This window comes from Cyrtonyx montezumae, unplaced genomic scaffold, assembly GCF_038088225.1.
Source record: "Cyrtonyx montezumae isolate F1298 unplaced genomic scaffold, pur_monq_1.0 scaffold_8, whole genome shotgun sequence".
Lineage (NCBI taxonomy): Eukaryota > Metazoa > Chordata > Aves > Galliformes > Odontophoridae > Cyrtonyx > Cyrtonyx montezumae.
In genome coordinates this window covers 125,491-138,459 of record NW_027072089.1, presented here as the reverse complement: position 1 = coordinate 138,459, position 12,969 = coordinate 125,491, and the positions used below count along the sequence as shown (strand labels likewise).

At 51.7% G+C, this 12,969-nt stretch overlaps 2 protein-coding genes and 1 pseudogene across 3 annotated transcripts in view; all 3 read right to left on the bottom strand.

The window, feature by feature from the left end:
- Window positions 1–12,969, bottom strand: part of GFUS (GDP-L-fucose synthase) — a 237,290-nt gene that overhangs the window by 141,642 nt on the left and 82,679 nt on the right. The window lies entirely within an intron of this gene.
- LOC136058711 (feather keratin 1-like) lies at window positions 2,909–3,558 on the bottom strand (annotated as a pseudogene).
- LOC136058721 (feather keratin 1-like) lies at window positions 9,581–9,877 on the bottom strand. The gene has a single exon (XM_065752390.1). It carries the CDS (start codon window positions 9,875–9,877, stop codon window positions 9,581–9,583), a length of 297 nt encoding a protein of 98 aa, XP_065608462.1.

Below are 12,969 nucleotides of genomic sequence, written 5' to 3'. Positions count from 1 at the left end.
AGAGAAACAAAGGCAGTGAGGAGAGCTAGTGTATGTCTGTGGGAAGGATGGCGTGAAAGAATAGGAATTGCTGTTGAAGCTCGGAAAGAAAGGGTGTTTAGAGCTGGACCAGTTGGTGAGTGTAAAGGAGGGCAGCGGAGTGCAGGCTCACCTGGAGGAGCGCAGAGGAGAGAAGGCGTCAGGAGAAGGGTGTGAGGGAGTGAGGTGCAGGGCTGGCTTTTATGCTGCTGTGGGAGTGCCCGAGGGCTTGGAGAAAGCCTCTGCGCATGACAGCATTGTGCAGCCAGCTGCTGTTCTTGCATCGTATAGCGTGGCACGTCATCTGGTGTGTGTTCTCCTTCCAGCAATTCTGACTTTTGTTGTTCTTTTGTTGACGACGTGTCCATTTGGCACTGGCCGCATCTTTCACGTGAGAGGACCGGAGGACAATGGAGAGATCTTGCACATTCGTGTCAGGGCACGCGGAAGAAGTGGTCAAAGCACAGAAAAGGAGCAGGGTTGTCAGTGAGGTCATCGCTTGGCACTTGTGCAATATGGTTTGTGTCTTTGCTGTTCAGAGGAGTTACCAATTCCACACATTCGTGGAAGCCTGGAATGGGCATTCTAGGCATCCTTGTTTTGAGATGATGACACTTCCTTTTATTAGATGAATACCCACCTGGTTCGCCAAAGGAACCCAGTACTTAATTACTATGAACTTCAGCAAATTTATTCATAATGTTTTCTCCATTTACTTCTGGATTAGATATCCACCTTACATCTTGACAAATTCCGAAGGCAGTGAGTGAACTGGTGGCTCCCAAGTCCAGCTCAGAAGCTTTTTTTAGATGTGGTTCCATCAGGCTGGTGGGCATTCAGGTGTGGCATTTCAAAGCGTTCTATTATTTTTGGGTCTGCAGTGTTCCATGTTGTAATAAGTGAGCTGTTTGCAGGACTCAGATGCATAAAAAGTAAGAAGTTTGTGAACGACAGTAAGTGTGGAGGAACAGTTGTCTCTTGGAATTTAGGAGGTCTTGCAAAGTGCTCTTGACTGAGCAGAGGTCTGGGCCGTTAGCAATGTCACCGAGTTTCACAAGAGGACGTACTTACGTGCTTTATTCTGTACCTGCAACTGGGCTACCTTATAGATATCTGGGTACTAGGGGATGAGTGCTATAAAAGCAGCCCCACAGAAAGAGGTGATAAGGTTCTGGTTGCTGTCAAGTTGATTGGGAGTGAGCAGTGCGCCCTGGCAGCCAAAGGCACTGACTGTCCCCTGGGGTGCATATTTCCCAGCACTGCCAGGAGAGGTTATGGTTGTCCCACTTCTCTGTGCTGCTACAGCCTCTCCTCAAGTACTGTGTTCAGCTTTGGCTTCAGCGGGGAGAAGGGCCCTACAGAGCAGTCTAGACAGGCTCTATAGCTGAACTGAGGCCAATGGGATGAAACTCAAGTAGACCAAGTGCCGGGCGCTGCTGTTGGCCACAGCAACCCCAGGCAGTGCTGCAGACTTGAGGCAGTGTGGCTGGAAGACTGTGCAAAGGAAGCAATCCTGGGGGCATTGGTTGAAGCTCGGCTGAACATGAGGCAGCAGTGTGCCCACGTTGCCAAGAAGGCCAATGGCATCCTGAACTGCGTCAGAACATGTGTGGGCAGCAGGAGAGGGGAAGTGATCATCCCTCCGTACTCAGCCCCGGTGAGGCTGCAACACAAGTCCTGTGTTCAGTTTTGGGCTGCTCACAACCAGATGACACCGAGGCCCTGGAGTGTTTCCAGGGAAGGGCAGGACATTGGGTGAGGGGACTTTAGTAGAGACGTTATGAGGAGCGGACGAGGGAGCTGGGGTTGTTCAGTCGGGAGAAGAGGAGGCTGAGGGCTGACCCTGTGCATCTCTACAACTACCTGAATGGAGGTTGCAGTGTAGTTGGGTTGTCCCTCCTCCCGCAGAACTTGCAAGTGGGCTGGAGGGAACGGACTCAAGTAGCATCAAGGGAGACGTTGTACCTAGAAACATGGTTTAGAGAGAAATACTGGTGACAGTTGGACAGTTGGAATGGATGTTCTCAGAGGTTTATTCCAGCCTTGGTGATTCTGTGATTCCAAGTCCAAAGGACCTTCTGGGTTTAACCCATGAATGGTGAGGGTCCTGTCTGGTGTCTTGACTATCTGATTACAATGATCTTAGAAAGCTTTTGATAATGAGGAGAGGTTCCCGAAACCTGGAAGAGACTCATCCCACTCCGATGTGTAAGAAAAGAAGAAGGAATGTGTGAGGTACCGCAGGCTGGTAGGCCTGACATGAGTCCCTGGACAGGAGGATAAGTAAATCCTCCTAGTCAATGTTGCCCAGCACATAGCGGAGGAGAAATGTTGGAAATAGAGAGCACTCGTAGAAACCCACCTCACTTTCTGCACCCTGTAGTCACCAGCTTTGTTTTGGAGGGCAAATGTATTTTACGATTCTGTTTGGACAAGTACAGAAAACGTGTGGAGATGAAGGCCACGTGCTAGCCACCAATGTTCCTGCTGGTGAGATGGTTTTGAGAGGAGTGATTGAGGCAACTTTGGACCCGACGTGATGGAATCTAGGCCTCTACTCTGTAGTGGGTGAAGACCGCTGGGTGAAGAAAGGAAGAAGAAGAATTTGAGGCTGTCATGCACGAGAAGTTTATTGAGAAAAAGACATCTAAAGAGAAGACGTACTTGGTGACTTCCAATTAGGAAGGCTGCAATGTAAGTTGCAAAGGAAGGAGAAAGATAGAGTGGTCATGTTAGCAGACGCTGTTCCCTGCTTGCCTCTTTTGCGCAAATGAAAGAGGAGTCATGGCTGGTGAAGCCACGTGCCTTTGGTGCCAGTGAGTTGCTTCCTGAGTGGGTGAGGCGCCGTGCAGGGTGGTGGTGGTTGTTGTGAGGGTGTGGGAGCAGGCCCTTAGCAGGGGTAGCGGGCTCTCCCGCCGTTGAAGCAGCCCAGGCCTCCGAAGCCGAAGCCGCCGGAGGAGATGGCCACTCCCTGGGAGCTGAGGGCGCTGCCCACGGCAGCTGATGAGGAAGATCCGACGGCGGTGTTCTGGGGGAAGGAGCTGAGGATGGGTCCCGGCAGGGTGACCAGCACAGCAGGAGGCTGGATGAAGACTTGGGAGTCCTGGCACTGCCTGACACAGGGCTCGTTGCAGCTGTTAGCCAGCGGGGTGGGTCCGCAGGGGCTGCAGCGGTCGTAGCAGGACATGGCTGTGGGGTGGAGGGTCTGTGGAAGAGAGGGTGCTGGGTAAGCAGAGGTTGTGGAGGAATAAGAACAGGTGCAGAGAGAGAAACAAATGTAGCGAGGAGAGGTGGTCTTGGGCTGTGGAGAGCATGGCGGGGAGGATGAGAAGGGGCTGCTGGGGCTGGGGGAGAAAGGGAGCTTAGAGCGAGGCCAGTTGGGGTGGGTGAAGGAAGGCAGCGGAATGCAGGCTCACCTGAAGGAGCGCAGAGGAGAAGGCGTCAGGAGAAGGGTGTGAGGGAGCGAGGTGCAGGGCCGGCTTTTATGCTGCTGCGGGAGTGCCTGAGGGCTTGGAGAGAGCCTCTGCGCATGGCTGCATTGTGCAGCCAGCTGCTGTTGCGTGCCACAGCCTGGTCAGTCATGAGCTGGGGTGTGTTTGCCTTGCCACAACGCTCCCTTTTCATTTCCTTGTGTTGTGCATGTGTTCCTTTGACCCTGACGGCACTTTTTAAGTGAGAATGACTATTTTGCTGGATATACGCAATGTACATCTTATGAGGTTGGTTGGAAGATGCTTCTAAAGTGCGGGATAGGTGTGGTCCAAGGGCTGAGGTCACAGCGTAGCATTTACTTTGTGTGTTTTGTGACTGCATTGTGTGGTGGGGACCCTGTTTTGTGGCATCCTTGTCGGGCTTCCTCGGCTTCCCAGTTGTGTTTGGCATGCGACCGTTTCGCTTGCGTCGCGTTTTCTCCCTGCTACCCTTCAGCCCAATTTGTCTTCCATCTGCTTTTCCGGTCTCTTTCCCGTTGGGTGTGCTGAACTCACATCCTGGTTCCCTTTGTGCTTCAAAGTCTTATTTGGGATCAGGGTTGCTGCCTATTGTGTGTGGTTTCAGCTTAGGGCCATTCTTGGGGATTGTAGCTCATACAGGCAGAAGAAGGTTGATTGTGAGGGAAGAAGGCAAATCGCTCCTGCCTGGTTGAGTGGTTGGATGCCCTGAGCTGAAGCGGAGTGCTTTTGTCCAGAAGGCTGAAGCGGAGGTTATGGGATCATTATGGAGTTGAGTGTCAATGGTTTTGACCATTTCTCAGCATGGGCTTTGATGGATACTAGTAGGATTTGGAGATTGGATAGGGAAATTCAAAGCACACATGCTACGCAGGGATGCATTAATGAGGCACTCGCAGCCATGTGGTCAAGGGCGTGGCTGAGGAGTCACGGCATGGCCTCATTCAGCTGAGGTGAGCGTTTTGTGCCTTGCTGCTTAGCTGAAATATGCATGATGTTGAGGAAGTTGAAGGGAAGTAGGGTGGATGTGCCTAAATCGGTGAGGTCCACCTGATTCCCTCCCGGATGCTGAGGGAGCCAGGAGATGTCTATTTTCTTAGAAAGATCAAAGTGCCTGGGAGGGGTTTCTGATGTCCTGGACAGTGCTCATCCCACTGCAGCCCTGAAGGAGATGGAAAAGGAAGATGGGGGAAAGATATCTGTTGGACCTGACCTCAGCCGTTTGAAGCTGAAGATGAAATTCTTCCAGCATGCATTGCCGTATGCAAGAAGAAGGCGGTAGGGAGCGGATTTCCAAATAGCAGGTCATGATCAAGCAACGTCAGTGTCTTCTACAGTCAAGGTCTGTCTTTGGATAGGATATGACCAGAGATGGACTGTTGAATTGCACTGCTGTAAAGCCCTTGAGACCACCTCTGATGTCAATTGCATCCAGAAGCTGAGCCAGTATGGATTAGACAAGTGGAGAGCGAAATGGACTGAGAGCAGCTGGCTGAAGGCCTGGGCCCAGAGCCCTGTGATGGGGTCACTAGGTGTAGTTGGGGGCAAGTCCCTCAGGCAGTCCCCAAAGCAGAATGGTAAGGATTTAAAAAAGGGGATTATAAATGGGAACGGAATCAACTTCTTTCAAGGACTGACAGTGAGAGATGTTGGTGCAATGGTTTTAAGCTCACGGAGGGAAGGCTGAGATTGTATGTCAAGGGGAAGTTGTTTACAGAGAGTGCTGTGAGGTGCTGGAACAGGCTGCCCGGAGAGACTGTGGATGCTCCGTTCCTGGAGGTGTTAAAGACCAAGTAGGAAGGGGTCGTTGGACACCTGCTGTACTACCAGACCTGGAGGCTGGTGGCCCTGCCTGTGGCACGAGGGTTGTCACTTGGGGATCCTTGAGGTCCCTTCCAACCCAATCCTTTCTGTGATTCTATCATCTCTCCATTCCTGGTGCTACAGTGAACCTGAGTGGATGTGGTCCTGGAGACGCTGCAGTAGCTGACCAGGCATAAGGAGGGCGAGGAAGCTACATGATCACAAGGGCTTCCTTCCAAGCTCCACAACTCTGTTTTTGGTGATGGTTTAGTTTGGAGAGAGTCATTCAGGGGAAGAGAATTGGTCAAGCATGTGCTGAATCAGGGAACATCAGAGGCATGTTCAAGGGAACTGTACACCACGCAACTCCTTTTGGTGCCCTTTGAAAAGCATGTCGCCTGCTGGAAGATGCCGAGGAAGTGTCCACCTCCTTTAGCTTTGGTGACATAATTTCCAGAAGAGGTTGTGTTGCACTTTTCCACCTGCCCTTGTGTGCTCTGGCTCAGTTTGAGCTGAAGCTGAATAACTGTTGAAAGCAAAAAGGAAGAAGACAGACGTGAGTCTAGCATGCAGGAGAATTTTATTGAAGAAGAGGTCTGAGAAGGAAGGAACACCAAGTGGTTAGGACTTATCCAGTCCCTGCCCCGTGTGTGCAGTAGATTTTCTCAGCGCAATGAAATCTTCCTTCTCTGTGATGGGAGCATCACCGAGGGAATCCCCAGTTGTCTTGACCTGGTAGAAGGACAATGAAGAAGAGAGTTGTGCTCACGGAGATGTGTGAGAGTTGTGCTCACGGAGATGGTGAGATAGAACTAATGACATGGCAGAGGATTAGGTGATAGATGAATCATCTTTCCAGACAGAAAGGTCTGCCCCTTCCATGTTTTTTTGAGGACTTGAAAGGAATAGCCGTGACCGACAAGATGCTGAGGCCATGTGCCTTCGTTGCCAGAGAGGTGCATCCTCAGTGAGTGAGGCACCCTGCAGGGTGGTGGTGGTTGGTGTGAGGGTGTGGGTGCAGGCCCTTAGCAGGGGTAGCGGGCTCTCCCGCCGTTGAAGCAGCCCAGGCCTCCGAAGCCGAAGCCGCCGGAGGAGATGGCCACTCCCTGGGAGCTGAGGGCGCTGCCCACGGCAGCTGATGAGGAGGATCCGACGGCGGTGTTCTGGGGGAAGGAGCTGAGGATGGGTCCCGGCAGGGTGACCAGCACAGCAGGAGGCTGGATGACGACTTGGGAGTCCTGGCACTGCCTGACACAGGGCTCGTTGCAGCTGTTAGCCAGCGGGGTGGGTCCGCAGGGGCGGCAGAGGTCGTAGCAGGACATGGCTGTGGGGTGGAGAGTCTCTGGAAGAGAGGGTGTTGGGTAAGTGGTGGTTTTTGGAGGAATAAGAACAGCTGGGAAGAGAAACAAAGGCAGTGAGGAGAGCTAGTGTATGTCTGTGGGGAGGATGGCGTGAAAGAATAGGAATTGCTGTTGAAGCTCGGAAAGAAAGGGTGTTTAGAGCTGGACCAGTTGGTGAGTGTAAAGGAGGGCAGCGGAGTGCAGGCTCACCTGGAGGAGCGCAGAGGAGAGAAGGCGTCAGGAGAAGGGTGTGAGGGAGTGAGGTGCAGGGCTGGCTTTTATGCTGCTGTGGGAGTGCCCGAGGGCTTGGAGAAAGCCTCTGCGCATGACAGCATTGTGCAGCCAGCTGCTGTTCTTGCATCGTATAGCGTGGCACGTCATCTGGTGTGTGTTCTCCTTCCAGCAATTCTGACTTTTGTTGTTCTTTTGTTGACGACGTGTCCATTTGGCACTGGCCGCATCTTTCACGTGAGAGGACCGGAGGACAATGGAGAGATCTTGCACATTCGTGTCAGGGCACGCGGAAGAAGTGGTCAAAGCACAGAAAAGGAGCAGGGTTGACAGTGAGGTCATCGCTTGGCACTTGTGCAATATGGTTTGTGTCTTTGCTGTTCAGAGGAGTTACCAATTCTACACATTCGTGGAAGCCTGGAATGGGCATTCTAGGCATCCTTGTTTTGAGATGATGACACTTCCTTTTATTAGATGAATGCCCACCTGGTTCGCCAAAGGAACCCAGTAGACTTAATTACTATGAACTTCAGCAAATTTATTCATAATGTTTTCTCCATTTACTTCTGGATTAGATATCCACCTTACATCTTGACAAATTCCGAAGGCAGTGAGTGAACTGGTGGCTCCCAAGTCCAGCTCAGAAGCTTTTTTTAGATGTGGTTCCATCAGGCTGGTGGGCATTCAGGTGTGGCGTTTCAAAGCGTTCTATTATTTTTGGGTCTGCAGTGTTCCATGTTGTAATAAGTGAGCTGCTTGCAGGACTCAGATGCATAAAAAGTAAGAAGTTTGTGAACGACAGTAAGTGTGGAGGAACAGTTGTCTCTTGGAATTTAGGAGGTCTTGCAAAGTGCTCTTGACTGAGCAGAGGTCTGGGCCGTTAGCAATGTCACCAAGTTTCACAAGAGGACGTACTTACGTGCTTTATTCTGTACCTGGAACTGGGCTACCTTATAGATATCTGGGTAGTTGGGGATGAGTGCTATAAAAGCAGCCCCACAGAAAGAGGTGATAAGGTTCTGGTTGCTGTCAAGTTGATTGGGAGTGAGCAGTGCGCCCTGGCAGCCAAAGGCACTGACTGTCCCCTGGGGTGCATATTTCCCAGCACTGCCAGGAGAGGTTATGGTTGTCCCACTTCTCTGTGCTGCTACAGCCTCTCCTCAAGTACTGTGTTCAGCTTTGGCTTCAGCGGGGAGAAGGGCCCTACAGAGCAGTCTAGACAGGCTCTATAGCTGAACTGAGGCCAATGGGATGAAATTCAAGTAGACCAAGTGCCGGGCGCTGCTGTTGGCCACAGCAACCCCAGGCAGTGCTGCAGACTTGAGGCAGTGTGGCTGGAAGACTGTGCAAAGGAAGCAATCCTGGGGGCATTGGTTGAAGCTCGGCAGAACATGAGGCAGCAGTGTGCCCACGTTGCCAAGAAGGCCAATGGCATCCTGACCTGCGTCAGAACTAGTGTGGGCAGCAGGAGAGGGGAAGTGATCATCCCTCCGTACTCAGCCCTGGTGAGGCTGCAACACAAGTCCTGTGTTCAGTTTTTGGCTGCTCACAACCAGAAAGACACCGAGGCCCTGGAGTGTTTCCAGGGAAGGGCAGGACATTGGGTGAGGGGACTTTAGTAGAGACGTTATGAGGAGCGGACGAGGGAGCTGGGGTTGTTCAGTCGGGAGAAGAGGAGGCTGAGGGCTGACCCTGTGCATCTCTACAACTACCTGAATGGAGGTTGCAGTGTAGTTGGGTTGTCCCTCCTCCCGCAGAACTTGCAAGTGGGCTGGAGGGAACGGACTCAAGTAGCATCAAGGGAGACGTTGTACCTAGAAACCTGGTTTAGAGGGAAATACTGGTGACAGTTGGACAGTTGGAATGGATGTTCTCAGAGGTTTATTCCAGCCTTGGTGATTCTGTGATTCCAAGTCCAAAGGACCTTCTGGGTTTAACCCATGAATGGTGAGGGTCCTGTCTGGTGTCTTGACTATCTGATTACAATGATCTTAGAAAGCTTTTGATTAGTAGGAGAGGTTCCCGAAACCTGGAAGAGACTCATCCCACTCCAATGTGTAAGAAAAGAAGAAGGAATGTGTGAGGTACCGCAGGCTGGTAGGCCTGACATGAGTCCCTGGACAGGAGGATAAGTAAATCCTCCTAGTCCATATTGCCCAGCACATAGCGGAGGAGAAATGTTGGAAATAGAGAGCACTCGTAGAAACCCACCTCACTTTCTGCACCCTGTAGTCACCAGCTTTGTTTTGGAGGGCAAATGTATTTTACGATTCTGTTTGGACAAGTACAGAAAACGTGTGGAGATGAAGGCCACGTGCTAGCCACCAATGTTCCTGCTGGTGAGATGGTTTTGAGAGGAGTGATTGAGGCAACTTTGGACCCGACGTGATGGAATCTAGGCCTCTACTCTGTAGTGGGTGAAGACCGCTGGGTGAAGAAAGGAAGAAGAAGAATTTGAGGCTGTCATGCACGAGAAGTTTATTGAGAAAAAGACATCTAAAGAGAAGACGTACTTGGTGACTTCCAATTAGGAAGGCTGCAATGTAAGTTGCAAAGGAAGGAGAAAGATAGAGTGGTCATGTTAGCAGACGCTGTTCCCTGCTTGCCTCTTTTGCGCAAATGAAAGAGGAGTCATGGCTGGTGAGGCCACGTGCCTTTGGTGCCAGTGAGGTGCTTCCTGAGTGGGTGAGGCGCCGTGCAGGGTGGTGGTGGTTGTTGTGAGGGTGTGGGAGCAGGCCCTTAGCAGGGGTAGCGGGCTCTCCCGCCGTTGAAGCAGCCCAGGCCTCCGAAGCCGAAGCCGCCGGAGGAGATGGCCACTCCCTGGGAGCTGAGGGCGCTGCCCACGGCAGCTGATGAGGAGGATCCGACGGCGGTGTTCTGGGGGAAGGAGCTGAGGATGGGTCCCGGCAGGGTGACCAGCACAGCAGGAGGCTGGATGAAGACTTGGGAGTCCTGGCACTGCCTGACACAGGGCTCGTTGCAGCTGTTAGCCAGCGGGGTGGGTCCGCAGGGGCTGCAGCGGTCGTAGCAGGACATGGCTGTGGGGTGGAGGGTCTGTGGAAGAGAGGGTGCTGGGTAAGCAGAGGTTGTGGAGGAATAAGAACAGGTGCAGAGAGAGAAACAAATGTAGCGAGGAGAGGTGGTCTTGGGCTGTGGAGAGCATGGCGGGGAGGATGAGAAGGGGCTGCTGGGGCTGGGAGAGAAAGGGAGCTTAGAGCGAGGCCAGTTGGGGTGGGCGAAGGAAGGCAGCGGAATGCAGGCTCACCTGAAGGAGCGCAGAGGAGAAGGCGTCAGGAGAAGGGTGTGAGGGAGCGAGGTGCAGGGCCGGCTTTTATGCTGCTGCGGGAGTGCCTGAGGGCTTGGAGAGAGCCTCTGCGCATGGCAGCATTGTGCAGCCAGCTGCTGTTGCGTGCCACAGCCTGGTCAGTCATGAGCTGGGGTGTGTTTGCCTTGCCACAACGCTCCCTTTTCATTTCCTTGTGTTGTGCCTGTGTTCCTTTGACCCTGTCGGCACTTTTTAAGTGAGAATGACTATTTTGCTGGATATACGCAATGTACATCTTATGAGGTTGGTTGGAAGATGCTTCTAAAGTGCGGGATAGGTGTGGTCCAAGGGCTGAGGTCACAGCGTAGCATTTACTTTGTGTGTTTTGTGACTGCATTGTGTGGTGGGGACCCTGTTTTGTGGCATCCTTGTCGGGCTTCCTCGGCTTCCCAGTTGTGTTTGGCATGCGACCGTTTCGCTTGCGTCGCGTTTTCTCCCTGCTACCCTTCAGCCCAATTTGTCTTCCATCTGCTTTTCCGGTCTCTTTCCCGTTGGGTGTGCTGAACTCACATCCTGGTTCCCTTTGTGCTTCAAAGTCTTATTTGGGATCAGGGTTGCTGCCTATTGTGTGTGGTTTCAGCTTAGGGCCATTCTTGGGGATTGTAGCTCATACAGGCAGAAGAAGGTTGATTGTGAGGGAAGAAGGCAAATCGCTCCTGCCTGGTTGAGTGGTTGGATGCCCTGAGCTGAAGCGGAGTGCTTTTGTCCAGAAGGCTGAAGCGGAGGTTATGGGATCATTATGGAGTTGAGTGTCAATGGTTTTGACCATTTCTCAGCATGGGCTTTGATGGATACTAGTAGGATTTGGAGATTGGATAGGGAAATTCAAAGCACACATGCTACGCAGGGATGCATTAATGAGGCACTCGCAGCCATGTGGTCAAGGGCGTGGCTGAGGAGTCACGGCATGGCCTCATTCAGCTGAGGTGAGCGTTTTGTGCCTTGCTGCTTAGCTGAAATATGCATGATGTTGAGGAAGTTGAAGGGAAGTAGGGTGGATGTGCCTAAATCGGTGAGGTCCACCTGATTCCCTCCCGGATGCTGAGGGAGCCAGGAGATGTCTATTTTCTTAGAAAGATCAAAGTGCCTGGGAGGGGTTTCTGATGTCCTGGACAGTGCTCATCCCACTGCAGCCCTGAAGGAGATGGAAAAGGAAGATGGGGGAAAGATATCTGTTGGACCTGACCTCAGCCGTTTGAAGCTGAAGATGAAATTCTTCCAGCATGCATTGCCGTATGCAAGAAGAAGGCGGTAGGGAGCGGATTTCCAAATAGCAGGTCATGATCAAGCAACGTCAGTGTCTTCTACAGTCAAGGTCTGTCTTTGGATAGGATATGACCAGAGATGGACTGTTGAATTGCACTGCTGTAAAGCCCTTGAGACCACCTCTGATGTCAATTGCATCCAGAAGCTGAGCCAGTATGGATTAGACAAGTGGAGAGCGAAATGGACTGAGAGCAGCTGGCTGAAGGCCTGGGCCCAGAGCCCTGTGATGGGGTCACTAGGTGTAGTTGGGGGCAAGTCCCTCAGGCAGTCCCCAAAGCAGAATGGTAAGGATTTAAAAAAGGGGATTATAAATGGGAACGGAATCAACTTCTTTCAAGGACTGACAGTGAGAGATGTTGGTGCAATGGTTTTAAGCTCACGGAGGGAAGGCTGAGATTGTATGTCAAGGGGAAGTTGTTTACAGAGAGTGCTGTGAGGTGATGGAATCCTCGCTTTTCACCCTGCCTGGACCCATCCTCAGCTCCTTCCCCCAGAACACCGCCGTCGGATCCTCCTCATCAGCTGCCGTGGGCAGTGCCCTCAGCTCCCATCTCATCCTTCCATCTGGGAGGAAGCCTCAAAACTTCTCCTAAAGGCCAAGTCATCTAATGTCACTGCACCCCCTCAGGCACAAAGCTGGTCACTTCAGTATAGAAAAAGTGAGGTGGGTTTGTACCTCTGTGCTTTCTGTTCCCAACAATTATTACCCATTCTGTGTACAGTAGTTCTTGTGGGAAGGATTTCCTTCTCCTCCTTCCCAGGGACTCATGACAAGCGGACCATCCAGTGGTTCCTCACACCTTTCTTCTTTTCTTACACATAGGATTGGGATGAGTCTCTTCACATTTTCAGGAACCTATCCTCCTTATCACAACTTTTCCTAGGTAGTTGTATTCAGACGTAGCCAAGACATCAGACAGGACCTCACCGTTAGTGCGTTCAACCCAGCAACTCCTTTGGACTTCTTTCTCTTATCTGGACATGCTCCAGGGCCACAGTGACTCATAACGAGCAGTCCAAAACTGAACACAGTACTCGAGGTGCAACATTACCAGGGCGGAGTACGGAAGGATGATCACTTCCCCTCTCCTGCTGCCCACACTACTTATGACACAAATCAGAATACCATTGGCCTTCTTGGCTATATGGGCACACTGCTGGCTCATGTTAAGCTTGGCATCAACTACAACCTCCTCATTTTTCTGTAGGGCTTCTCTTTAGTCTCATATCCCCATGGTATACTTCTTCCATTCGCAAAATCCTGCACTTTCTGTCACTAAATTTCATGCCATTGGTAATGGCACAGTGCTCTGGTCCATTAAGAAGTATCTGCAAGATTTCCCTGTACTGGAGAGAGTCAGCTGCCCTTCGTTAATTACTATCACACACAAACGTCTTACTTTGTACGTGTCCAAGTCCAGCAACCAGACCATTTAGCAAAACATGGAAGAGAACAGACAGAAAAATGGAGCTCTGGGGTATCTGACACCTGACTGGCCATCATCTTGGTGTAACCAGATTTGAAAAATGCCATTGA

Excerpts from the sequence above, each read along its gene's own strand:
- LOC136058721 (XM_065752390.1), bottom strand. The coding sequence starts at position 9,877 with ATGTCCTGCTACGACCGCTGCAGCCCCTGCGGACCCACCCCGCTGGCT.